Source organism: Astatotilapia calliptera, chromosome 9 (genome assembly GCF_900246225.1).
Source record: "Astatotilapia calliptera chromosome 9, fAstCal1.2, whole genome shotgun sequence".
NCBI classification, from domain to species: Eukaryota; Metazoa; Chordata; class Actinopteri; order Cichliformes; family Cichlidae; genus Astatotilapia; species Astatotilapia calliptera.
The window spans coordinates 24,932,192-24,956,305 of record NC_039310.1 but is presented as its reverse complement, the minus strand read 5'-3'; the positions used below and the strand labels follow the sequence as shown (position 1 = coordinate 24,956,305).

The 24,114-nt window shown below is 39.5% G+C and overlaps 5 protein-coding genes across 10 annotated transcripts in view; 4 read left to right on the top strand and 1 right to left on the bottom strand.

The window, feature by feature from the left end:
* The window catches only part of LOC113029322 (collagen alpha-1(XVIII) chain-like), a 130,292-nt gene extending 117,226 nt beyond the window's left edge, over window positions 1-13,066 (top strand). For 4 of the 5 annotated variants that reach the window (XM_026180149.1, XM_026180147.1, XM_026180148.1 and 1 more), the window contains 17 exons: window positions 6,322-6,357; window positions 6,458-6,511; window positions 6,845-6,901; window positions 7,064-7,114; window positions 7,206-7,247; window positions 7,916-7,943; window positions 8,094-8,162; window positions 8,342-8,367; window positions 9,482-9,571; window positions 9,651-9,804; window positions 9,935-10,017; window positions 10,129-10,257; window positions 10,640-10,687; window positions 10,788-10,850; window positions 10,955-11,152; window positions 11,256-11,371; window positions 11,458-13,066. In XM_026180149.1, coding sequence (XP_026035934.1) covers window positions 6,322-6,357; window positions 6,458-6,511; window positions 6,845-6,901; window positions 7,064-7,114; window positions 7,206-7,247; window positions 7,916-7,943; window positions 8,094-8,162; window positions 8,342-8,367; window positions 9,482-9,571; window positions 9,651-9,804; window positions 9,935-10,017; window positions 10,129-10,257; window positions 10,640-10,687; window positions 10,788-10,850; window positions 10,955-11,152; window positions 11,256-11,371; window positions 11,458-11,659 — 1,446 coding nt within the window. In that variant the 3' untranslated portion in view covers window positions 11,660-13,066. The remainder of the gene's footprint in view (window positions 1-6,321; window positions 6,358-6,457; window positions 6,512-6,844; window positions 6,902-7,063; window positions 7,115-7,205; window positions 7,248-7,915; window positions 7,944-8,093; window positions 8,163-8,341; window positions 8,368-9,481; window positions 9,572-9,650; window positions 9,805-9,934; window positions 10,018-10,128; window positions 10,258-10,639; window positions 10,688-10,787; window positions 10,851-10,954; window positions 11,153-11,255; window positions 11,372-11,457) is intronic. The other variant, XM_026180150.1, reaches the window with a different exon arrangement.
* On the top strand, window positions 205-2,140 carry LOC113029325 (uncharacterized). The gene is made up of 2 exons (XM_026180152.1): window positions 205-1,164; window positions 1,728-2,140. Exons 1-2 carry the CDS (start codon window positions 337-339, stop codon window positions 2,052-2,054), a joined length of 1,155 nt encoding a protein of 384 aa, XP_026035937.1. The 5' UTR covers window positions 205-336; the 3' UTR covers window positions 2,055-2,140.
* On the bottom strand, window positions 2,459-5,961 carry LOC113029324 (uncharacterized). The gene is made up of 2 exons (XM_026180151.1): window positions 5,720-5,961; window positions 2,459-5,036 (listed from the first exon to the last, which is right to left on the bottom strand). Exons 1-2 carry the CDS (start codon window positions 5,873-5,875, stop codon window positions 3,111-3,113), a joined length of 2,082 nt encoding a protein of 693 aa, XP_026035936.1. The 5' UTR covers window positions 5,876-5,961; the 3' UTR covers window positions 2,459-3,110.
* Window positions 13,067-14,663: 1,597 nt separating the features above from the next.
* Window positions 14,664-15,920, top strand: LOC113029262 (apolipoprotein D-like). The gene is made up of 5 exons (XM_026180038.1): window positions 14,664-14,761; window positions 14,844-14,948; window positions 15,163-15,284; window positions 15,438-15,526; window positions 15,632-15,920. Exons 1-5 carry the CDS (start codon window positions 14,747-14,749, stop codon window positions 15,871-15,873), a joined length of 573 nt encoding a protein of 190 aa, XP_026035823.1. The 5' UTR covers window positions 14,664-14,746; the 3' UTR covers window positions 15,874-15,920.
* A 721-nt stretch (window positions 15,921-16,641) lies between these two features.
* ggh (gamma-glutamyl hydrolase (conjugase, folylpolygammaglutamyl hydrolase)) lies at window positions 16,642-24,068 on the top strand. 2 transcript variants are annotated; one of them, XM_026180144.1, is made up of 9 exons: window positions 16,642-16,965; window positions 17,165-17,273; window positions 17,415-17,465; window positions 21,597-21,681; window positions 22,590-22,728; window positions 23,118-23,221; window positions 23,331-23,421; window positions 23,521-23,655; window positions 23,757-24,068. In XM_026180144.1, the coding sequence occupies exons 1-9, from the start codon at window positions 16,875-16,877 to the stop codon at window positions 23,873-23,875; spliced, it is 924 nt and encodes a 307-aa protein (XP_026035929.1). In that variant the 5' UTR covers window positions 16,642-16,874; the 3' UTR covers window positions 23,876-24,068. The 2 variants fall into 2 exon arrangements, with proteins under 2 accessions (XP_026035929.1, XP_026035930.1); XM_026180145.1 differs by lacking the exon at window positions 17,415-17,465.
* The last annotated feature ends 46 nt before the right edge of the window (window positions 24,069-24,114 follow it).

The window sequence follows — 24,114 nt, the reverse complement described above, 5'->3', positions numbered from 1 at the left end:
GTGTATCACGTTATAACGTGAAAGGTTTATTGTTCTAACAAGATACTTTTCCTGTTTGTACAATATACTATCATGTTTGTACAATATACTTTTCACGTTTGAACAACATAATATCACGTTATTACAATATACATAATTATCACGTTCGTACAATATAATTATCACGTTCGTACAATATAAATATTATATTGTACGAACGTGATAATTATATTGTTTGAACAATAAAATTTTCACGTTATAACATATTTTATTGTTCGAGCATGATATATTGCCGTAAAGATACGGAAGTGTAAAACATAGTGAAGTGGGTGACAGTGCAGATCAGAGTGCGAGAAAATGGCTCGTTTATTGGAATTAATTAAGTTCTATTTTATGCTTGGATTGAGGCATGGGGAGATTTTGCTGTTATTGAGCAGTTTGGACAGTATTGTGATAAGCATGCGGACACTTAGAAGAAACCTAAAACGCATGGGACTGTACAGGAGAAAGAATGAGTCCGATCCGATTGAGGTGGCACGATTTCTTATTGATCAACTGGAGGGACATGGGAGGCTCCATGGATACAAACTACATCACCTGAACTGCATTCAGGCAGGTTATGTTGTCACGCAGAGTACTGTGAGACATTTACTGAAATATCTTGACCCTTACGGTGTTGAGCAACGACGCAGAAATCGCCTAATGCGACGCACGTATGTAAATCCTGGACCAAATTTCATGTGGCATGTTGACTCCTATGACAAACTGAAGCCTTTTGGAATCTGTATAAATGGAGCTATTGATGGGTTTTCGAGAGTTATGATTTGGCTTCATGCCTATTCAACAAACAATGATCCCAAAGTCATTGCTGGATATTTCATAGCAGAAGTTGAAAAGAGGATGGGAACACCTGCTAGGATTCGCTCTGATTTGGGAACAGAAAATGTCATAATGGCCGAGATGCAACGATTCTTGCGCTGGACTATGGATCCGAATGTCAGAAACTGTTTTATTACTGGATCCAGCAATCACAATCAGCGTATTGAAGGCTGGTGGGCCTTTCTGAGACGACATCATGCTCAGCACTGGATAAATCGTCTCCAGGAACTAAAAGACCATGATTGCTTTTCTGGATGTTTTTTGGACAAGCAGCTCATATTGTTTACGTGCCTGAACGTCATCGAGGTATGTAACCATGTTTATATTCTTTTAATGAGTCATTGTGTGTGTGTGTGTGTGTGTGTGTGTGTGTGTGTGTGTGTGTTAGAGAGAAAGAGAGACACGGAGAGAGAATAAAAAGTTTGCTTTAACACCTACCATGCACCATCCCTATTATCACTCCGTTGAGGATATGAAAAAAAATGCATATTTCACTGGCCAGAAACATAAAATCGCACTGTCTAAAACAATTCACGTTTAATAATTACTTAAAATTTTCCAAAGTATCACGTGTCTACCACTGTTATTCTTGTTGTTGAGTATTTTTGATAAACTCTGTTTTTCCGACTGTCATTGTGTGGTGCTTTTGATTGATTGACTGATTGACTGATTGTTTGATTGATTGATTGATTGATTGATTGATTGATTGATTGATTGATTGATTGATTGATTGATCGTACTTTATTCATCCCGAGGGAAATTGGGTTAAGGTTGCCAGCCGTGCCAGCGCCGTTTTGGGTAACATGTTGAGCCAAGAGAAATGTGTTCTTTTACTGATATGAGATTTTTTAATTTTTAATATTTAATAGGAAGAGCTGCAGCAAGTTGCACATATGTGGAACACCCACATAATACGCAGAAGCAGAAATGCAGTTGCTCCAAGTGGACGTCCGATTCTCATGTACACCATCCCTCATCTCTTTGGAGGACAGGATCATCTGAAAGAGGTTTCTCGGGAGGCAGTGGATGCTTGTAAGCAAGAAGGCCAACAGAGAGGACCTTATACCTGTGATGAAACCGTTTTCAGCTTGTGTTGCCTTATAATGTCAGAGAACTTCTTACTTCCACCAAGCACAGCAGATGAATCCATTGAACTGTATCTCTTCCTGAGAGCCTATATACTGAAGGACTTATAAACCTAAATATAATTGGGCTTTGGGAATTTTTACGCATATATTTTTGGGTACAATGTTTTATTTGTGCAATAAACAATAGAAAAGACATTCATTATTATTTTGTTTGGATTTTCGGTTCAAGATAGTAGCAAGCAAGCATGTCTAAATATATTTAACCAAATCTGCGTACTCCAACCTTTTGGCATTTCCAATTATTTTTTAACGGAATTTCTATTATATCTGATTTCTGTTTTAAGACTGTCAAAAAAACATTTTTTAAACTGCTGATCCTATACATTATCATTCATGAAATATTGTTTTCAATTTTACTGAACACATTGTGCAACTGCTATTCATCCACGAACAGTTTCTTGTAAACTGGTAAATGTACAAATTCTGCATTATTTAATAATTAACAAATAGTGTTAGATGTTAACCTCCCTTTTATTTGTGTTCAAGGAGAAGAAAACACGGACTCTTGATAAACACTACAAAACTTAACTTATGTGCCAATTTTCTGTCTTTTATTCCAGTCAACTATTGCATCAAACACATTGCCTTCCAAAGTTATTCCCTTAAAATATGTTCTAAACAAATGACTGGTGGAAAGGTAAAAAAAATATACTTGAAAATAATTAATATTAAGTCTTTTGAATTATTACTAAACAAAACATCCCCTCTAGCAGACATCTTGTATCCTACAAAACTGCACCACAGACCTGTGGAAAAGGACCTTGACACATGATAAGAACTAATAATAAGCATAGTTCACCACTTGCTGCTAACCATATGAACTTATTAAACATAATTAGTTAACATTTAAACTAGTAAAACTTTTAAGGATGAAAATTTAAACTGAAATTTACATTTTTCATGGTGGAAACAAATTGATGTTATCCACAATTTTTGAAAATAAATTCAAATATGAAATAAAACACTTCCCTGAAATTTAAGCTCTTTCTTTTTTTATACAATGATGTGTTCCCTGTTTGTGGGTTTAACAAACTTTAGAGCTTCATAGCCAGTCATTGTTAGTGCAAACCTTTCATTCTTTGGTTTAAACATGATGGACTTTAATCAAGCTATGCTGAACTCATAAGAGCTTTTAGCAGCCAAAACATTGTTCAGTTCATTTCGTAGTTCTGGGTAGGACGTGTATGTCCATGGTAGTTCCAGAAGAGGGCCGCATGTGTGTGCCACAGGTCGTCGTGCCAGTCCATCCACAGGCGTGAACAGTACCTCAACCTTGTCAACACAGATGACATCTGACCCAGTAAGAAACCTGAACATCCTTCTGAGCCCTGTATCGTCAAGTCCTCTGATGTACTGGTGCAGAAATCTGAAGCTCTGCTTCTCTGCTTGAGTGGTGGGAGAGGCAGTAAGCAACTTCAAAAGCTTTCTCGTTGTTGGCTTTTTATCCTCATACATTTGTAGGACATCTTGTGGGCTTTGAAAAGCTTCTTTTAGGAAGTAGCTTGCAACTAAGGACATTTTCTCTGCGGCATATGCTGGTTTTTGGATTAATTGTTTGTGTGCGACTTTCAGAAGAAGGCCTTTTAAGTTCTCTTTGGTTGGAAGCACTGATACATCCAGGCGATCCATGAGATCCAGCACTTCATCCCTGTCTTCATCTGAAAGATCTTCTTTTAGTGCCCTTGTTATCAGATCCCTATCTGATTGACTTAGGTAAAAGAGAAGACTTTCAAACAGCAGATCATCTGATACTTGATTCTCACCGAAGATGAGTGCCACTGTGAAAACAGGAGCAAGGCGACAAGGGAAATATCCATGGTCTTGAAATCCCTTCAGTAAAATTCTACCCATGGATTTCCACTCTTCTTCCTGCCATTTAGGAGACAGTGATGGCACTCTGAACTCCTCTCCTTCAGCTGTGTTGTCCACAAACTCTGACCAAAATGCAGCATACACATCTCTTGATACGCCATCTGCGTCAGCTCCTTTTTCATCAATGTAGGTGTATTTTAGAGGGTGTATGAGGAGTGTTGGATCTTTGAACTGGCTGATCATCTCCTCCAGAATAGTAACCCTGTGAAGTTTGATGGTAACACAGACAACATCATATGATCCTGCAGAGCTTATTGCTTCATTGCTTATAGATGTTTCTGGACTACTGACTGCTGTGTTTGTTGGAGGAAGTGTAATGGATGTGATGACCAGATCATCTTCCTCAAACTGCAGGAATGGTTCATCTATTACAGTGTCATCAAGTTGACAAGGCAGAGGCTCTCCAAGGTAGGGTCCAATCATTACCTCAGATGTGTCTAATAATACATCTTCATCAGCATTCCTAGATTCTGATGATGAGATCACAACAGTGTGAGAAGCTTCTTCATCTCCTTGATGTGAGTCAGTCAGTTGTGTAACATTGTTTACATGTGTTTTCCCTCTATCATAAACTTCTTCATCATCTTCATCATTGGAAAATCTTCTTGTGCACAAGTAAAATCTCAACATTCCCATTTTAAGTGCTGAATAGAGTTCTCCAACTGTGACATCTTCATCAAATACGGCCTCTTCCTGATAGTCTAATATGTCATGACTGAACACTTCCCATCTTCCAAATTTGCTTTTTCCACTTGGAAAGAAAAGATCTTTAGCATACTGTAATATGTCAGCTTTTTTGGAGTCTTTGGGCACATCAAAGGTCCTTGTTCCTCCTCCTCTGCGCTTTCTCACTTGCTTACCTTCATGGATCCACCCTAACTCAATTTTTCGTGTCTTTTTCTCAGCCCATTTGTTGTTTTTTGCATATGTTCTTTTTCTCTTAGAAACAAATGCCTCCTCATGATCAGGTTTCTTCTCATTTTCATTGATTCCCATCTTTTCCTTCAATTTTTCGAGCAATGAGTTTTTTCTTGATTCCTTAGTACTTGCACCACTGTTTTCCAAGCAGAACCGTCTGGCAGCTATCCGGTCACCATATGTTGGGATGTAATCAGACAGGGTCTTGTCATCCATGAAATCAATCACTGTGGCATCAATCTGTAATAACAGGGATATTTATTACTATACAGAAGTACAAGGTATACCTGCTGCCACACCACATGAGGTACCTCACTAAAAAAATGTATGTAAATTTCACATGTGTTTTGATAATTGTCTGTTATTATTTTAGTGGCAGCCATCAATATTTAGCATTTATTCTTTTCCTCTCTCTATGGCAGCAACATTAATGAGATTCTCTAACATGTTATTAATAGAAATATTACAGTATATACAACGCCCACCTTTGAAAAAGTAAATTAGTATTCACGTATCTTTCAGTTGCACAGAGCACAAAGGGTTGAACTCACTGTTTTTTTTTAATTGAAGACAAATATCAATATAAACACAGTTTAATTCATTTGTTTTTAGATAAACAAGGAAACATTGTGCATCACATAATATAGCGATATATTTAAGAAACCTGGAATCTGCATACGGGTTAAGTAGTAACATGTGGTCATACAACGACCCAGTTTTATACAGCGGGTTAATTTGTTTTACATTTTCCATTCCATATTAAAGATCCACACCAATGCAGCCTACCGTTACGTCCTTACGCAGTCAAAGCGAGAGAAGCGAAAACCGCTGTGGTTGCTAACTTAGCAATATGTCACATTTTTAGACGCTGTAACTTCGTAAAAAGCGAGTTTTACAAGTTTCCCCCTCAAGAGTGCACTTACGTGTTCTTGTAGCATTCGTAAGAGACAGTCCTCAGGTACACCACGATTCCGAAGAAATCTCAGAAGTGGGCTATCAGTGTTTGTGTCCATGTTGAAAGCAGGGCATTCAAAGTTAAGTGCCAGTTCTGACGAGCGTGCACTCTCCACAACTACCATGGATTTGGGTTTCCGAATGCAACACGTTTTACGTTCTTACAATAAAAAATGTTATTGTAATGGTATTTTTTTTTACGTTTGTACAATATATGATCACGTTCGTACAATATAATTATCACGTTCGTACAATATAAATATTATATTGTACGAACGTGATAATTATATTGTACGAACGTGATAATTATGTATATTGTAATAACGTGATATTATGTTGTTCAAACGTGAAAAGTATATTGTACAAACATGATAGTATATTGTACAAACAGGAAAAGTATCTTGTTAGAACAATAAACCTTTCACGTTATAACGTGATACACTTGTATTTTTCTTTTGCCTGGGTGGCAGCTCTACGCTTCCGTACTTTTTAGACCTAACTCCCTGATAAAGTTTTCTGTGTATGTGTATGAAGAGTGCAGGATGGTACATAAATATAGCTTTGTTTGCAGGGAGAGAACGGTGTACCAGGGCCCCCTGGAATTCAAGTAAGTGATTGCAGAAAACTAAAGTAAATGCTAATGAATGCTGGTTTTATTTCCACTGATATAGATCATCAGGTGCATCACTTTTTCTAATTCCCAACAGGGGCCCATAGGACCAGCGGGACACAAGGGAGAATTTGGGCTCCCTGGAAGACCAGTAAGCACCATGGACTCTCCAAACACTGTCTAATTAAGAGTAGATTAACATATTTCTGTGCATTGATTCACAAATTAGAAGATTAAGATGAACTAAAACAGTGCATATTTGACACGATTAGCTTTCTCCAAACTAATTTTCTCAGTTCATGTATTGAAACTCCTGTTTGATTTGGTTTTATGTTAAATTTGATCACACACTGACTTGTTCAGCAAACTATCCAACTATCCATCTCCCAAATTTCCCTGCGGGAATTGTTGAAGTTAAAATCTATGTAACTTTCTTTTCTAAAAACTTAATTGCTTTTTGGATAACAACTCTCCGTCTCTGTAGGGTCGCCCAGGCCTCATGGGACCCAAAGGAGAGAAAGGGGACTCTCGAGGCCTGCCAGTGAGTCACGCTTTACGGTTTCTATGTATGAATATTGTGCACCTGGTTTTGATCATAATCTTCAAATGAAGCATAGGTTGCTTTGATTTCCTTGTGCCAGTTTGGCAAAGAGTTTCATTTCAGTTTTTTCAGTTTTGTCTTTTTTTCTTTTACTCTTCATAGGGACCTCCCGGCCCACCGGGGCGCCCAGGAATATTCAACTGCCCCAAAGGAGTAAACACTTTTAATTTTTTACACAGTTCTTGTCAATTGTCACTTTAAATTATGTGTTTTATTTGCTCACTGTTTCCTTTTCTTCCTAAAGACAGTGTTCCCTATACCCCCCAGACCACACTGCAAAACACCCGTAGGTTTCTGACCGTACAGCTGCACTGTATACTAATAAAGCATAATAAATCGACAGCTTTAGTGCAGCCTGTGTTAAAGAGCTTTATGTAAAATCCCACTGGTAAAATTATATTTGTATTGTGGAATATTGATTTCGCACAGTCTGTCTGCTTATCTGCAGTGCATACTTGATTTTTCTCTGACACAGGCTGCATAAAAGTCAGCATGTAAATGAATTATCCATCGGACTTTAGAGTGTATGCTGAGCCGACTCTGAAGTGCATCTTGATCAAACCTCATGTGCACAAAAGTACAAAACTTTTTTTGTGGGCTACCACGCCATTTTTTTTCTCTCTTAACACCGTCCTCTGCTTTTCCTTCTGTGTACCGATAACATGCATGTTTTTCATTGTAACACCTTTTATCACTCAAAACATTTTAACAGCTGCTCCAAAATATCCCTGCATGATGCATTTCAAGTCTGTAAAGACTTGAAATGCTAAGTGCAGGAAACAAAAGGAGGTAGTTATAAAGTCGCACCTGTAGAAAATCTGCATGTGTTTGCAGTTGCTGATCAAGTGTAGTGTTAACATGCAAAACGGGGGTATCAGTACTATAATGTATTGTAAACTGACAAGGAATTGTGTCACTGCCTGTTGTTAATCTGCATTTTTTCTGTTATTTCAGCTTAATTCAAATGGAACCATTGCAGCTGGTAGGTTTGGTCACCTTATCTGTTTCCTGTAAATTAAACATCAACTAATTATGGAAATAGTTTGCCAGAGACTGCCTTTACACTCAAAATACTTTTAATAAACATACCCAAAGTTGCAGCGTATTTACAGTACATTTTGTTGTCTCAAAGGTAACTGTCAGATAGGAATAAAAGGGGAGAAGGGAGAGAGGGGACTTCCAGGGATACCGGCTCCACCAAGTGAGTTAAAAATGTCTTCCTTAGTATTAAAATAAAAACACTAAATATATTAAGAATTATCAGAGAGAAAAATCAATCTTAATATAAAGGAGGCTTAAAAAGGGTAATTTATGTAGCTTTTTAACCCGCTGTGATTCAAGAATAAAAGTGTTGTTTGTTTGTTTTTGTTTCTCCTCTAGTGTCATATAATCAAAGAGGAGGCTGGGTAAGTTTTATAAGGGAAAAACAAAGGTTGCTCTTTTCTCTTTTTTTGTTATGGAATGTGTGCTTGAATTTTAACCACAAATTGTATTTAAAAGGTGAATATAGCCATTTGTTTTGTGGATTTATGATCAGGTTGTAAGAATATGTCTAAAATATTTTGAAAGCTAAGTCGGGTGAAGACATAAAAGAAAATATTAGTGGTAAACCAGTTGGAGACAGTTTAGCTGGAAATATATAGGCAGATACTTTATAGCACCTTCATTCAAATATTCTAAGGAAATGTAGAGTTCATACCGGATGACAAAAAGAAAGAAAGAAAAAATCCCACAAATCATTATCATGGATTTTGAACATTTTTTAACTACTGAATGACAAAAATGGCTCAAAAGTATTTTTAACAATTAAAATTTGCCCCAGTTGTAGCTTTACTGCTTGTTACAAGTGGAAAAAAGTGGTTATAAGTTATCAATGAATGATTTGAGACTTATGTCATGTAAAGAAAGAGAATTCAGTGCCAAATTATTAGTTAATTTTAGCAAACTTTATTAACAACGTTCAACCACATGTGCTGACTGTATGACAGCAAAGGCAGCTGCTAATAAGTACTTAGTAACATTCAATACTAGAATTTCACTCACTTGAATTGGACCACAAACTTGTTGGACAGGTTGTTAATACAATTCAGCAGACCTTTTAAATCATTTTAAATACTCATATAAAGAAATACTCCAAAACATACCAACAGGAGTTCTGGCATTTGAAGCCTAGCAGGGAGCTGGTGGCTACAGCCATGTTTGTCAACTTCTGCCTGTCAGTGAAGTCAACCACACTCCAGATAGAATTAAACTTTAATAGAAATTTAACAAGTTGTGAAAACGGTTTCAGCCCATGTAGAGTTGTTGGGGAAAGTTGGCTGCGTAAACTGCAACCATGTTTTGTACCAGACTTGATTTCTGCTCTAAAGTTGGTGTTTTTACATGGGAGTCTTTATAGATTGACTTACTTTTCGAAGTCTTTAAGTAGACATTTAAAGGACTGTAGTTTTTGGCACTTAATCGTTTTTCAGTCAGCAGTTGATTACTGTGTGATGGTTTTGCCTGTGTATGCACTAATAGGTGATGAATGGTGACCAGGGAATCAAAGGGGAAAAGGGAGAGGCGGGGTTCCCGGGGATTTCAGGTATCCCTGGAAGATCAGGACCCGTGGTAAGTTTTATGCATCATGGTATATTTTTGAAAGAATAAACCTTAAAGTGTTAGTAATTCTGTCCTTTATATATTTTAGGGGCCCAAAGGAGAATCAGTGGTCGGTCCCCCTGGCCCCCCTGGGCCGCCAGGGCCTCCTGGTATACCAGGCTATGGCAAGCCTGGTCTTGTTGGACCTCCTGGGCCACCAGGACCTCCAGGGCCCTCTGGGTCATCCTTGAGATATGGTTCAGGTAAAACTCATTTAACTGCAAATATAATAAATATAATCGTCTGAAGGATGTATAGTTACTGTAACTAATGAAATAAAAGAATCACTTGCTATATTCTACATGGAAGATACTGAGATCTTTGTTATTGCAGGTCTGACCATTGCAGGCCCCCCAGGCCCTCCTGGACCTCCTGGACCACCTGGACCTGCTAGTCCTTCAAGTAACACAGCGTCTGTAAGTCAGTTTATCTGTGGCTGAGCTATATATTAATATGACACCAGACCCGTGATTCTCCTAACTGATTTTTTTCTGCGCATTTTGTACTTTTCCACATTTGCTTCTCAGCTGAAAACATTTTCGACTCGTGAGAGTATGATGCAGCAAACAGTGAAAGATGCAGAGGGCACTCTGGCATTTGTTACAACGACAGGAAGTCTCTTCCTTAAAGTTTCCCAGGGATGGAAAGAGATCCAGGTACTAATTTACAATGGTGCTTTATCAGTTTGGTAAAATCGGTTTACAGAAATACTTTCATGTTCATATTAGTACACTGGTCACAGAACAAACTGCTCTCCATCATGATCATGAATAACACATCTCACCTGCTCAACGTCACCCTAATGAGGCAGCAGAGCTCTGATATTTGGACTTGTATAGATGCTGGAAACAGTTTTTTGAGGTCCAAGTTTTTTTTTCCATTAAACTAATAAATGATTAATGAGCTGCAAACAGGAAAAAAAACAGAAAATATTACTGAATCAAATCATTATTATTGATTTAAGAGCAACGTGAACTCAAATACATCAACTTTTGGTATATATTTTCCTAACTTTATACTTCTGTTTTGTTCACACAGCTTGGCAGCCTGATCTACCTCGCCAATAACATTATCCCACAAGATGAGGTACTTATTGCATAACCTGTCAATATAAAAAAAATGCCTTTGTGGAATTTGGTGTTAGAGTATTCATCTCTCTAACATTGATTTTCAATGATTCATTTAGCCTCGAGCCTCACATCATGTAAGAGGAGACACCATACAAAGAATACACTCTGTTAAAGGCAGGGTGAGTGCTTAATTATCATCGAAGCCCTTGTGAAGAGATTTGTTTTTAGTTGTCTCTTGAACAACCTTGGATTAACACTGATCTGTTCCGTCTTCTCCCTGAAGCTCAACCTGGTGGCGTTGAACCAGCCTCACTCAGGGGACATGATGGGGCTTGACATGGCTGACCGGATGTGCTTCGAGCAGGCCAAGGCGATGGGTTTGGCTCCCAACTACCGTGCCTTCATTTCATCCCACAGACAAGACCTGGTTCACGTTGTCTATCCAGGTTTCCGGCAGACTCTGCCAGTTACCAACCTCAGAGTGAGTGCTGCTTTTTACTGTCAAACAACCACTAGCATCAAAATTTCATCATGTCCGAAGCATATGTTTTTAAATGTATCGAACCCGCTATGTCTGACCACAGGGAGACATGATGTTTAGGAATTGGCGCTCAATTTTCACTGGCAATGGGGGGCCGATCAATACCAGGATACCCATCTACTCCTTTGATGGCCGGGATGTCTTAGCTGACCCCTTCTGGTTTGTACACTTCATTTACTGAATTTGTTTCTTGGAGTCTGTTCATCTGTCTACAGCAGTGATATTTTCTGTTCTCTTTGCATTAGGCCTCAGAAGAGTGTTTGGCACGGCTCTACCAGCCAGGGGCTCCGCGCAACAGACAAGCACTGCGAGACATGGCGAGCAGACCATGTATCCGTCATGGGCCAGTCATCAAGCCTGACCTCAGGTCTGCTCATGGGTCAGGAGACTCGAAGCTGTTCCAACGAGTACATTGTCCTGTGCATTGAGACCCACAAAAACCCGTAAACCACCCTGTCCCTGAATACCACTCATGCAAGGAAACCCATCCGAGCCTCCACTGAAGTTAAAACCTCTGGAAAAAGATCTGAGCACCCCTCTTGGAAAAACAATGTCGCTTTCTGCACATCTTTGGTTCTACGTGTAGCATTTTGTGTTCTTTTCCGACTCCACTTTCACACTTACAACATGAATGTTACTAATTCTGACACCTTTCCCTCTACTGGCATCACACAAAGGGTTTGAGGCAGTAACAAACTGCTGACATCAGCAAGGTATCTCCTGGGAAGGTAAGCTAATATTAGGTTGTTGCTACACTCTGGAGCTGAAACTAGTTTGTGAACTGCTTAGCAAAGAAATGAATAGAAACGATCCTTTGTGTTGTAAAGCAATCCAAAAGATTTCCAACTTGGCATATACAATACTGTAAAACCCAGGACAGATGCTAACATGGGCTGCTAATCTTTTTAGCATCCTTAATAGTCTAACATCTCAAATGCAATGTGCTAAGGATTTAGTCATGTTAAAATGATACACGCAGCACCCAGATTTTTGTTTTGTTTTTTCAAGAAAGGTGGCAACAAGACACATCTGTGTTATGTTATGCGAACCATACATAAAGTAACACTCATGGGTTTTCCCCTCACTTGTGCAGGCGTGTTGAGGATGAGAGAGGTCCTTTTTTTTTCGTAGTTCTTCAGGAGACTGGAAGTAAAGGCTGAGGTTGGCTGCAGGAACCTGCACCTGCCCTGAAGCGTGGCAGTCCAAAGACTTTTCCAATGGAAGTGTAAAAGGCAACTTACATATTTTTTTCTATGTTTACAGGTTGTCTTGAAAGGTTTTAAACCAATTCAGGAAAAAAAAAAGTTCTATTAAGACCAGAACTCTTCACAAACAACACGTCCCTCGGACAACCAGTGTTGCCACCAAAGTAACTTTTGATGCACTGTACTTCATTTTTTATATTTTCTAGTTCAATATTTTCATTCTTTAAAACGTGTTTGTCTTGTAGCTTTTTCATCTTATCAGCTCTTTCTCTTAAGGGTATTTAATTTAAATTCAATGATTTATTTATACTGTCACAGCACATAACAAGAAATCAGATGGTTAAATTTAAGAATGTAATTTATCATGTGTTGTTTGTCAAATGACTGTTTCTTCTAACTTTTTGCCTGTTTTCTTTCTTTTTTTATTTTCATATGTTGTCTTTTCATTGTTTTTTTTTTCTCAAGTTTGGAGAATTCTGGAGAACATTAGCGACATCAAAAATAATTTCCATCCACTGTAAAAGTGCCATTAAAACAAATCATTCAGTTTTATGTTGGAAAGAAACCCTAGAAACTGTCTAAGGTCAAAGTGAAAGCATGTGTTTTGTATAGATATTGGTGCTTTATGTTGAATAAAGACTTTTCATAACTTGTGTTTCTTTCATTCTTATTTTAGAAAAAAAATAAATCCTGTGGTTATTTAATCTGCTTCAAGATTTTGATTTTATAGCACAAAGACTTTATGCATTGGTTCAGTTGTATCACTGCTGTCAACCTGCCAATTAAGAAAGATGTGTTTGCTAATTCAAGTCAGTGCATGATGCTGTTAATATTAGAGCGTGACCAATACAGGATTTTTTAGACCATATCTGATATTTGATTTTAGAAATCAGATATATTGAATTTATATTTTTAAGACACATGAAAGATAAGCAAATTTGAAAATTATTATGTGTAGTTATGTATTTATTGTTTACGATGTTTCCAGCTTTACTTGGATCTGTTGGATGAGGTGCTTGTGGCGTTGCAAATGCTCTGTTTTACTTTGCTGAGTGCCTTGTGGTGGATAAACCATGCATCCTCAACAATCATAATATGACTGAAGGGTGTTTCTCTCATCTCTTCTCAGCTTTCTTGCCTTTTTAATTTCCGTTTATTTATTTGATTTGTTATAGATGTTAACCGTCATATGTTGGCAAATAGCTAGCGTCAATTCTAATATATTAACCTTCCTGATGTAAATCGCGCTTTATTATTGGCCATCTGGAAATATCATAACATGTATTTTAGTCATAAGAAATTGAAGTTTCCAGTCCTTTTCAAGGTAATATTTTAAAGTTGTCAACTCACACCTACCCCAGACTGTTCACTGGGGAAAACCTTTAGTTAGCAAGACAAAGGGTTATAAGTATAATGACCCCTGCCTGCTGCCTATTGCTGAGGGGAACTCAAGATGGAACAGAGTTCAGCCCCTGTCTATGGCACTGGTTCCAAAGTTCTCAGAAATGCATTGATATTAGCCTGACTATATCTAGGTAATCTCTGAGGATCTCTGTTCTGATCAGTTTGGAAACTGTGGTGGAGAGCAGGTGATTAGAAGTGCTATCCATCATGAGGTGTCCTACTAGCCTTGTCACCACTTACTGGATGGAACATGAGGCCCCTTCCAGGGCAGACTGATTCACTTATTTTGCCACAGGGACAGATTTTAAAGGGCTTTTTTTTTTTTTTTTTACAGCACCTTGCAGTTTGTGGTGCAATAACATAGGGATTTCTCAACTTGGCTGGTGGTATAAATAAAGTATGTAGTATCTTACACTAAACACAGATATTGAATCAGTTATGTACAGCAGCAGTTCAGGCACATAAACAAACAGTAGAAAACAGATGACGCACAGAGGAAGAGGTGCTTCTGCACCCGTGACATTGTGCATGACTTTCAAAATCAAGCTTTCATGCACTTCACTTTTTAACACAGCTAATTTGAAGTCCTGATGGATGTTTTGCTTCTTGTATGATTATTGAATAAAATAATCTTGAGTTTAGAAGAAATGTTAATTTGCTGCAGCCCTACCACTTCAGTAGTAATAGTTATGCTATAAGTACCTTTGCTGCACTGAATGTCATTCTGAGTTTGCGTTGCACTGGAGGTTAAAGGCTTTGCAAACACAATCTAAATATGGTTCTTCAAACAAAGGTTACAAAGATCTGGCACGGAAGGAAAAGCTAACCAAATAGCCAAACCCCTTTGCCTTCACATAATAGAGCAGTAGTTGTGGGGTAATAGAGTTTGCTCTTATTTTTGACAGCTTTTGCAAGTTTTTTGGACATGAAGGCATTCAAGGTGCTGTGACACTATTACACTTTTATTTTTGTGTAAGTTTAGCGTAAGTGGGCTTAATCAGTTGCTTTAACTTTATTTAAAGGTTCTGTTTGCGCTTCTCCTGACTGCAGCAACAATTGACGGGCAGTCTTTTCATGTTGGCAAGTGTCCGAAGCCATCTGTTCAAGAAGACTTCAACGTTACAAAGGTATAATATTGAATTATTAGTGCTATTAATGACTACATTCTGCTGAACTTTGATTTCTAACCTTAAACTGTGTGCAGGGTGTTCAGCTCTATTAGGCCTCGCTTTATTTTATGTTTTAGGTTAATTGGAGGTAGTTGTTTTAATGAAGGAAAACACTGTTACTGGTGGACTCCGTGTGGTCATAAAATAAGAAGAAAATTTCTTCTGTCTTTAGTATATGGGTACCTGGTACGAAATTGAGAAGCTTCCAGCTGTGTTTGAAAGAGGAACATGCAACCAAGCTACATACAGTCTTCAGTCCGATGGAACAGTCAAAGTTCACAATGCGGAGCTCCTGTAAGGTTTCAGCTGTTCTTCTGCTTTGCAAAAAATTATTATTTTTGGCCAAAAATGTGCCTATCTAATGTATCTAGGTGAAACTACTACCCTACCCTGCAAAGGAATAAATATTGATTGGTGTCACCCCATGTGCTCTTGTCTAAATTACAGGTCTGATGGGACGGTAAACTCGATTGAGGGAGTTGCCAAAGTTAAAGAACCATCTCAACCTGCTGTTCTAAGTGTCAGCTTCTTTAAAGGTACTTTTTTGAACACAGCTTGTATATTTTAATGAAATAAAATATAAATACAAAGTACTTTCAATGGTACTTTTTTTAAAATATACAATCTGTGTCTATATCCAGGTGTTGCAGATGGTCCCTACTGGGTGCTCTCCACAGATTACCAGTCCTATTCTTTGGTGTACTCTTGTTCTGACTTCTTTGGAGTTTTTAACATTGACTTTGCCTGGATCCTGGCTCGCACTCGTACGCTGACTGAGGATGCCATCAAACAGTTACATGAGAAGTTGACTGCTGCGGGTGTCAATGTAAATCGCCTTGAAGTCTCCAACCAGACTGCTTGTGATGTTATGGTTATGACCTGACCTTATCTGACCTCTAAAAATTGAACTAAAAAACTACAAAGTGCTGATTACCTGTTTGAGCTGTAATAATAATAATAATAATAATGGATTGCATTTATATAGCGCTTTTTGGGGCCCTCAAAGCGCTTTACAATTCCACTATTCATTCACTCTCACATTCATACACTGGTGGAGGCAAGCTACAGTTGTAGCCACAGCTGCCCTAGGACTATGATATAAATGTGTTGATAAAATTACAGAATATGATAAATAAAATGCAAACACTTAATAGAAGCTAAGCTACTCTTCGATGCATGACTCTTTTGTTGCATTCTGGCGAAGTTTGTTCACTTTTTCCACCTTTTCAGTATTAGCTTATTGTGTAAAGGTGTTTAATTTGACTAAAAATAGAATATCATCCATCTAACAGCATGAATACAATTTTAAATGCTGTCAAACTGGGATGCAGTTAAATATGTTTATTCACTTAGATTTTTACTTTTAGTTTATAGTGGCAAAATTATGACTGGCCAGAATGAATCCTATTCGCCGCTGAAGGCTGTCAGAGAAAGCAAAACAAAGGCACACACACACACACACACACACACACACACACACACACACACACACACACACACACGGGTGTGTGTGTATATGTGTGTGTATATATATATATATATATATATATATATATATATATGTATATATATATATGAAACATGTTTTTGGCGTAATTTAGTGCTTGAGCACTGGAGGAAGTAATCATTTATTTATTTATTCGGTGGGTTATTATTAACAGATAGTTCCAGGCGGGAGGGGTGCTTTTATTTTGAAGAAGACAATCCGGTTTTTACGTAGCTGTATGCGTATAAAAAGTGGGCGGTACCGCTTTAAGTAGCTACCAATGACTGCGGTAGCTACGCGCGGCTCGTTGATAAGTATATGTCGAAGACTTTTTCTGGCATAAAAACTGTTTAATAGCATTTCTTTTACCCGAGAAGACCTTTTTCAAAACTAGAAACATGTGCTTGCTCTTGCTGTGCGTCTTTCTTTCCAGTTTGCCATTTTATTTATCAGCCCAGACTGATAGACAAAACGAAAAACCCATAATAGGTAAGTTAAGGCGTTATTAAAACGATATTTACTACAACTGTTATCTAAGCTAACTTGCAGCTTTACACGTGGGAAGCATCGGGCGACAGTTACACTAAACCTGCCGTAACACAGTAAACTTTTTGCTGTTTTTGTATCACTATGGAAAATGCCAGCATTATAACAGAAGGACATGTGCGCTGTGTTTTTGTTCCAACAGGTGTACTGGCACAGGACGTTTATTTACCCCAACCTAGCCAAACAGCTTACATAGCTGCCTCCTATGTGAAGTTCCTGGAGTCAGCAGGAGCTAGAGTTGTACCTGTCATGTGAGCTGTTATCATCTGCCGACATTACCTCTGCATGTTATTATCTGACTGCATACTTTGTCACACTTTTATAAGAGGAGGTGTTGCGTAATGGCGTGTGTCTAACCCAGTGTGTTTGCATTGAACTTATTGCTTCTGCAGGATAAACCAGACACTGGAAGACTATAAGACACTGTTCAACTCAATCAATGGGTCAGTACATATACAGTTAGACAGTTGGAGCCCTGTTTGGTGGATTTAGGGCTTTTCACAAACAATAAAAGGTGTGATTGGATCTATACTGGATGAGTAACTACAGAGGGATAAAGATGCTGAGTCATTGCATGAAAATATGGGAAAGCCTTATTCAAGCTAGGTTAAGAAGACAGGTTGCGATCAGTGAGCAGCAGTGTCCTCTGTTGATACATGGTTTATAGATGTTGGCACTAACAAAAAGACAATACGCTGAGCTGAGAACCAACGAACCATTTTGATTAGGAGTTTGCTGTAAGGGTACAAGGGCTAACGTCAATTGAAGGCAGGTGATCTGCTATAGTGAGCCCTAAAGGGAAGAGCTGAAAGAAGAAGAGTTTACCATAAGTTGATGGTGATTAATTGCTAGGTATGTGAGTTATATATCAATAATTATAGATTAAATAAATATATTTTTTTCAGTCCTTATCCATCTAAGATGGCGCTGGAGTGACGGCAGCCTTTCCAAGTAGCTCTGCAACACCGCACCTTTTTTGTTAACTTTAACTTTTTTAGACTAGGCTTTTCAAACTTTTTTTCACCTTCCTCTACTTATACCTCTTAGATATAGCGATACAAGATGGATAATGCACTTTTTAAAACTTCTGGAACCAGTTCCTTCATCTATTCGAGAGCGGAGCTGCTGGCACTAAAAACAAAGGGACAGACCGGCATGCGACACAACATCCCGGCCGAGCTAAAGAGGAGCTACAGAGGCTGCAAAGCTGGAGCCAGGAGAGCGGATCACCGGAGGCGATTCAAACCATCAATCCCGACAGTGATCATGGGCAACGTGAACTCGTTACAGAATAAGATTGATGAACTGTGCGCTCTGAACAACCACAGACTATACCGTGAGTGCAGCTTGTTTATCTTCACGGAGACGTGGCTAACCGAGCTAACGCCGCAGGCTAACGTAGACCTATGCGGTTTCACATCCGTGAGAGCCGATAGGGACACGCAGGCCAGCGGAAAAAGCAGAGGTGGGGGACTCATTGTCTACGTTAACAACAGATACTGTAACCCTGGACACGTCTGCGTTAAAGTTTCGGTATGCCGTCCGGACCTGGAGCTGCTAGCTGTTAGCTTGCGGCCATATTATCTACCTCGGGAGTTCAGTCATGTGATCTGTGTGTGTTTACATCCCTCCGAGGGCCGACACAACAGCTGCCTGTGAGAAAATACACACAGTCACAGCAAGACTTCAGACACAAAACCCCGAGGCTTTCATTATTATATCTGGAGACTTTAACCATGCCACACTGGACTCTACTCTGGCTGCTTTTCACCAGTTTGTGAATTGTCCCACAAGGAGCAACAGGACAATTGACCTACTGTATGCTAATGTGAGAGATGCATACAGAGCCACCCCCCTCCCCCCACTAGGGAAGTCAGACCACAACCTGGTTTACCTACAGCCACAATACACACCCCTCGTCCAAAGGCAACCGGTCACAACGCGCTCCATCCGGAGATGGACCCCAGAAAAGGAGGATGCTCTGAGGGACTGTTATGACAACACAGACTGGGATGTGCTCCTGAGCCCACATGGTGAGGACATAGAGGGGGCGACACACTGTCTTACAGACTACCTCAACTTTTGTGTGGACACGGTCGCCCCTGCTAAGACGGTACGGTGTTATCCTAATAACAAACCGTGGGTAACACAGGAAGTCAAAGCTGTCCTCAACATGAAGAAGAAGGCTTTCAGGAGCAAAGTGAAGGAGGAGATGAAGGCAGCACAGCGGGAGGTGAAACGCTGCCTGAGGGAAGCAAAGGACACCTACAGGAGGAAGGTGGAGCAGAAGTTGGAGAGGAACAACATGAGGGAGGTCTGGAATGGTGTGAAAACCATCACAGGCCACAACACCAAGAAAAGCACAGTGGGGGGGGACTGTGGAGAAGGCAAACGAACTTAACAACTTCTTCAACAGGTTTGACCAGCCCACAACCCCCCCACCCTCACCTTCACTACAGAGTCCAATCCCCACTCTCCTACCTCCCTCGCTTCCCCCCCTTCCTGACACCATGACACCCCCCTCCTCCAATCCCTCTCTCAGCAGCAAGACATCTCCCCCCCTCCCCTCCTCCCAAACATCTCCCAGTGTCACAGTGGATCAGGTCAGGAGACAACTGAGGAAGCTTCGCCCCAGAAAGGCAGCAGGCCCAGACAAGGTGTGTCCTAGGATGCTAAAGGCGTGTGCTGCTGAACTTGGGGAGCCGCTACAACGAGTCTTCAACCTCAGTCTGCGACTGGGGAGAGTGCCCGCCCTATGGAAGACATCCTGCATCGTCCCAGTCCCCAAAAAGAACCGGCCCAATGAGCTGAATGACTTCCGACCGGTGGCACTGACGTCACATCTTATGAAGACTCTAGAGCGGCTCTTCCTCAACCTCCTCCGACCACAGGTACAACATGCCCAGGACCCACTACAGTTTGCATACAAGGCGGGTGTCGGAGTGGAGGATGCCATCCTGTACCTCCTACACAGAGCCCACTCACACCTGGATGGGGGAAAAGGCACGGTCAGGATCCTGTTTCTTGACTTTTCCAGTGCCTTTAATACCATCCGGCCCTGTATGCTTCAAGAAAAACTGAACAGGATGGAGGTGGACCCCTGCCTGGTGGCTTGGATCTCCGACTACCTCACCGACAGACCACAGTACGTCAGGCTGAAGGACATCACGTCTGACACAGTGGTCAGCAGCACAGGAGCACCACAGGGAACTGTGCTGTCCCCTCTTCTCTTCACCCTGTACACCTCTGACTTCTGCTACAACTCTGAATTATGCCACATTCAGAAGTTTGCAGACGACACAGCCATCATGGGGTGTATCTGGGATGATCAGGAAGAGGAGTACAGAAGTCTGGTGAGGAACTTTGTCGCATGGAGTCACACAAACCACCTGCAACTCAACACCTCAAAGACTAAGGAACTGGTTGTGGACTTCGGGAGGTCTAGAGCAGGTCCACTGCCGGTTCAGATAGAGGGGGAGGAGGTGGAGGTGGTCAACAAGTACAAGTACCTCGGGCTGTGGGTGGACAATAAACTGGACTGGTCATGCAACACAGAGCACCTGTATAAAAAAGCCCAAAGCCGACTGTACTTCCTCAGGAGGCTGAGGTCTTTTAACATCTGCAGGAAGCTCCTGAGGATGTTTTACCAGTCGGTGGTTGCTGGAGTACTTTTCTATGCTGTGGTGTGCTGGGGGAGCAGCACAGCAAAGAAGGACTCATCCAGGCTGGAGAAACTGATCAGGAGGGCTAGCTCTGTGGTCGGCATGAAGCTGGACACTCTGGTGACAGTGGCAGAGAAAAGGACATTAAAGAAACTGATGGACATTATGGACAATGCCAGGCATCCTCTGCACACGGCCATTAACAACCAGAAGAGTCTGTTCAGTGACAGGTTGCTTCTCCCAAAGACAAGAACTAACAGACTTAAAAACTCCTTTGTCCCACACGCCATCAAACTGTTTAACTCCTCTCTGGAGGGGAGAGGGAGGGGAAACAGGAGGACAAAGGAGGGGGGAACAACTAAGCTGTAGTGCCTCTTCACCTCACTGTGCAATACCTTTTGTGCAATACTTTTGTAAATAGTCAACGGTGCAATAGACTCAATACTTGAAATGTGCAATTCACTTGTATTTTTATTTTTATTCCTATTTATTCTATTTATCCCCTTCGTATATTTTATTTATATTGTCTCTGTATTTATATATATATATATATATATATATATATATATATATATATATATATATATATATATATAATATTCTGTAACTCTGTCGGTGCTGTGCTTTTTTGGAAATCGAATTTCCCAGAGGAACCCACCCGAGGGATTAATAAAGTTCTATCTAATCTAATCTAATCTAATCTAATCATTCATTTAGATAGATGCATTTTTAATACATTGTTGTTAGTATTACTAGTATTTTTTAATTGATCAGCACTGCCTGCATAATTGGTGTATCCACGTAAAAATATCTCATTTAAAACCGCAACATATCAGATTTTATGGTATATTTATCTTATTTCATGTTTCTCATTTTCTTCTTTAATTTTGACTCAGTTTTCTTTGTTTACAGGATCCTTTACCCAGGTGGCGGTGTCAGCATCGTCTCATCTGGTTATGAAAGGGCTGCTAAAATCTTTTATGAGCTCGCTATTGAGGTAAAGGTTGAAAATACTTTTATCTGTTTAATGATGCTCATTATGATGTATATTAATAAGGGTGGATCTGACAGCCGGTTGTTGGTGTTGCTGCTATAGCATCATATTATGTTGTTTGGAAGACTAAAATAATGATGGCTGGAGCTAGGCGGTGTGTTGGTTTGTTCAACGCTAAACTGGTCAACTGACAAATACCCGCTCTGGATTTTAAATTGTAGTGTAAATATATTATTATAAGTTACGTAAATATTAAGATACTGTTTTTGCATCTGACTGAAAATCCGTAACATGCAGTCCGTTAAGGATTAAGAACAGATTATTGTTTTGGCTGTATGGTTTTATTTTTATTTACACATGGTCATACAAAGACATTTAGGAATGAGCACTGCAAACGTACATGAAGACTTACTCAGGCAAGACACTATTAATAAAAATAATAATTAAAATTTTTTTATCATGACACACTGCTAGAATCTGTGCAGATTCTGCTTGAATCTAATGAACAGTTCCTTGGTGTGATGCCATTGCTTTGTAGCTCAGGATTGTAAATGATAAATCATGGAAGTATGATGAAGTGACAAATCCCACGTAAACTAATAAAGACTAAACCAAAATCAAAAGTAAAGGTGAAAATATTTAAATTAATTAACTTTAGTTAAGTTTAAAAAGAAAAGAAAAAGCTTTGTGTTGGAAACACCAATATCTGTATAGCTGATCTGTGAGAAAGCCTGAAATTTAACTTCTCCTACGTGCGGCCTTTTCACCCAAACTGCAGAGTTGCTACATCATAAAAATGTGATTGATCAGTCTCCGTGACAGCCCTGGATCAACACTGATTATCATGTTTTAGGGCAACACCAACACTGTCATTACAAAGTGTCATAACAAAGAGTGTGAATTATTTTCAGGCAAACAAGCGTGGCGACTATTTTCCTGTGTGGGGTACTTGTCTCGGGTTTGAACAGCTGATGTATTTAACAAGCAAAAATACAATACTGGCATATACCAATACGAGCGGCGCGGCATTGCCTCTGAACTTCACTAATGGTATGTTTTGTGTGACTAAACATTTTTCATTTTGCTTCTCACTTGTGAAATGGTAGTAACCTGTTTTTCTTGGGGTGTTTTTTGCAGCATTGCAGGTATAGTATAAACTGTGAAAGGAAGAGATTTATTTTCTTAACATGAATGAAACTAGATTTTAAAACAGTTTTTCAGTGAATAAATTAAATATTATAGGTGACTGAAATAGTAAAGACTTTAAAAATCCATCTTTGTGTTTTAAACTTGATCAGTTTTCATGTCAAGCCTGTACCAACCACACTTTATCTGAGGATCATATCTTTAGATGAACTACCTTATACAGCTAATGAGAGAGTGCTTATTTGTTTGTAAAATTGCTGATTAATCATTAAGGTATGCTCCCTTCCCAAAAGCTGAAGACAGCAGGATGTTTAAAGGCTTCCCTGCTCAGCTCATGAAAGATCTAGCCTCTGAGCCACTGACGGTTAACTCTCACAAATGGAGCTTGGGAATGTTGGTATGTCATTCATTTCTATCGTCTGAGATTAGACTGAGTCAACAGCTTGATGAAAAGCGGCAGTTGCTTGAATGCAGTCTAACTAACCTGTCATGTCTATTGCTTTCAGACTTACAATACAAATGAGGAACTGAAGAAGTTTTACAAAGTTCTCTCTGTAAACACAGATGGAAATGTAGAGTTTGTGTCAACAGTGGAAGGTACTGAGTGTCTAATTCAGCATTATGTTACTAGGTTTTTAGCAAAATAGGACACTTTTTTAAAAATATTCTTTTTTTTTTTTCTGTACCTCTTGGCAGCATATGACTATCCTATTTACGGGACACAGTGGCATCCAGAGAAAAATGCTTTTGAATGGACACGGCCTTCTATTCCCCATTCCCCGTCGGCAGTCAAGACCACCTTCTATATGGCCGAATTCTTTGTCAATGAGGGTAGGAAAGCATCATTTTTGCTTCCTTGTAGACTGGTCAGTAGCTGAAAATGCCAAGTGACTTGTGATGTGTAAATTTGGTATTGTTTTCTCTCGCCACAGCCAGGAAGAACTTTCACAAATTTGAAACTGAGGAGGGGGAGAGCAAAGCGCTGATATACAACTACAATCCTGTTTACACTGGGACTAAAAGTGCCTTTGAGCAAATATATTTCTTCTGATGAATTTTAGCAAAGTGCCACTCCTATTCAGCAGCTAATTCGCTGCTTCAATCATGACTTGAAAATATTTACACATAATTTAACTTGTTTGATTTTGTATTTGTGGTACTGTGCATCTGTGTAAACTACAGCTGAATTGAAATGGAAAGATTTATGCAGGCAACATAAATATTGGTATAGTGCAGGATTTAAATGGATGTTGTGCTTTGTGGATGTTGTAGCTTGGTTTACAGTTGTGT

Coding starts and splice junctions, on each gene's coding strand:
- LOC113029262 (XM_026180038.1), top strand. Junction 14,949..15,162: donor AAGACTTCAACGTTACAAAG/GTATAATATTGA, acceptor TTCTGTCTTTAG/TATATGGGTACCTGGTACGA. Junction 15,527..15,631: donor AAGTGTCAGCTTCTTTAAAG/GTACTTTTTTGA, acceptor GTCTATATCCAG/GTGTTGCAGATGGTCCCTAC.
- LOC113029324 (XM_026180151.1), bottom strand. CDS start 5,875: ATGGTAGTTGTGGAGAGTGCACGCTCGTCAGAACTGGCACTTAACTTT. Junction 5,037..5,719: donor TACGAATGCTACAAGAACAC/GTAAGTGCACTC, acceptor CTGTTATTACAG/ATTGATGCCACAGTGATTGA.
- LOC113029325 (XM_026180152.1), top strand. CDS start 337: ATGGCTCGTTTATTGGAATTAATTAAGTTCTATTTTATGCTTGGATTG. Junction 1,165..1,727: donor CGTGCCTGAACGTCATCGAG/GTATGTAACCAT, acceptor AATATTTAATAG/GAAGAGCTGCAGCAAGTTGC.
- ggh (XM_026180144.1), top strand. CDS start 16,875: ATGTGCTTGCTCTTGCTGTGCGTCTTTCTTTCCAGTTTGCCATTTTAT. Junction 21,682..22,589: donor TTTATGAGCTCGCTATTGAG/GTAAAGGTTGAA, acceptor AATTATTTTCAG/GCAAACAAGCGTGGCGACTA. Junction 22,729..23,117: donor GCCTCTGAACTTCACTAATG/GTATGTTTTGTG, acceptor CCTTCCCAAAAG/CTGAAGACAGCAGGATGTTT.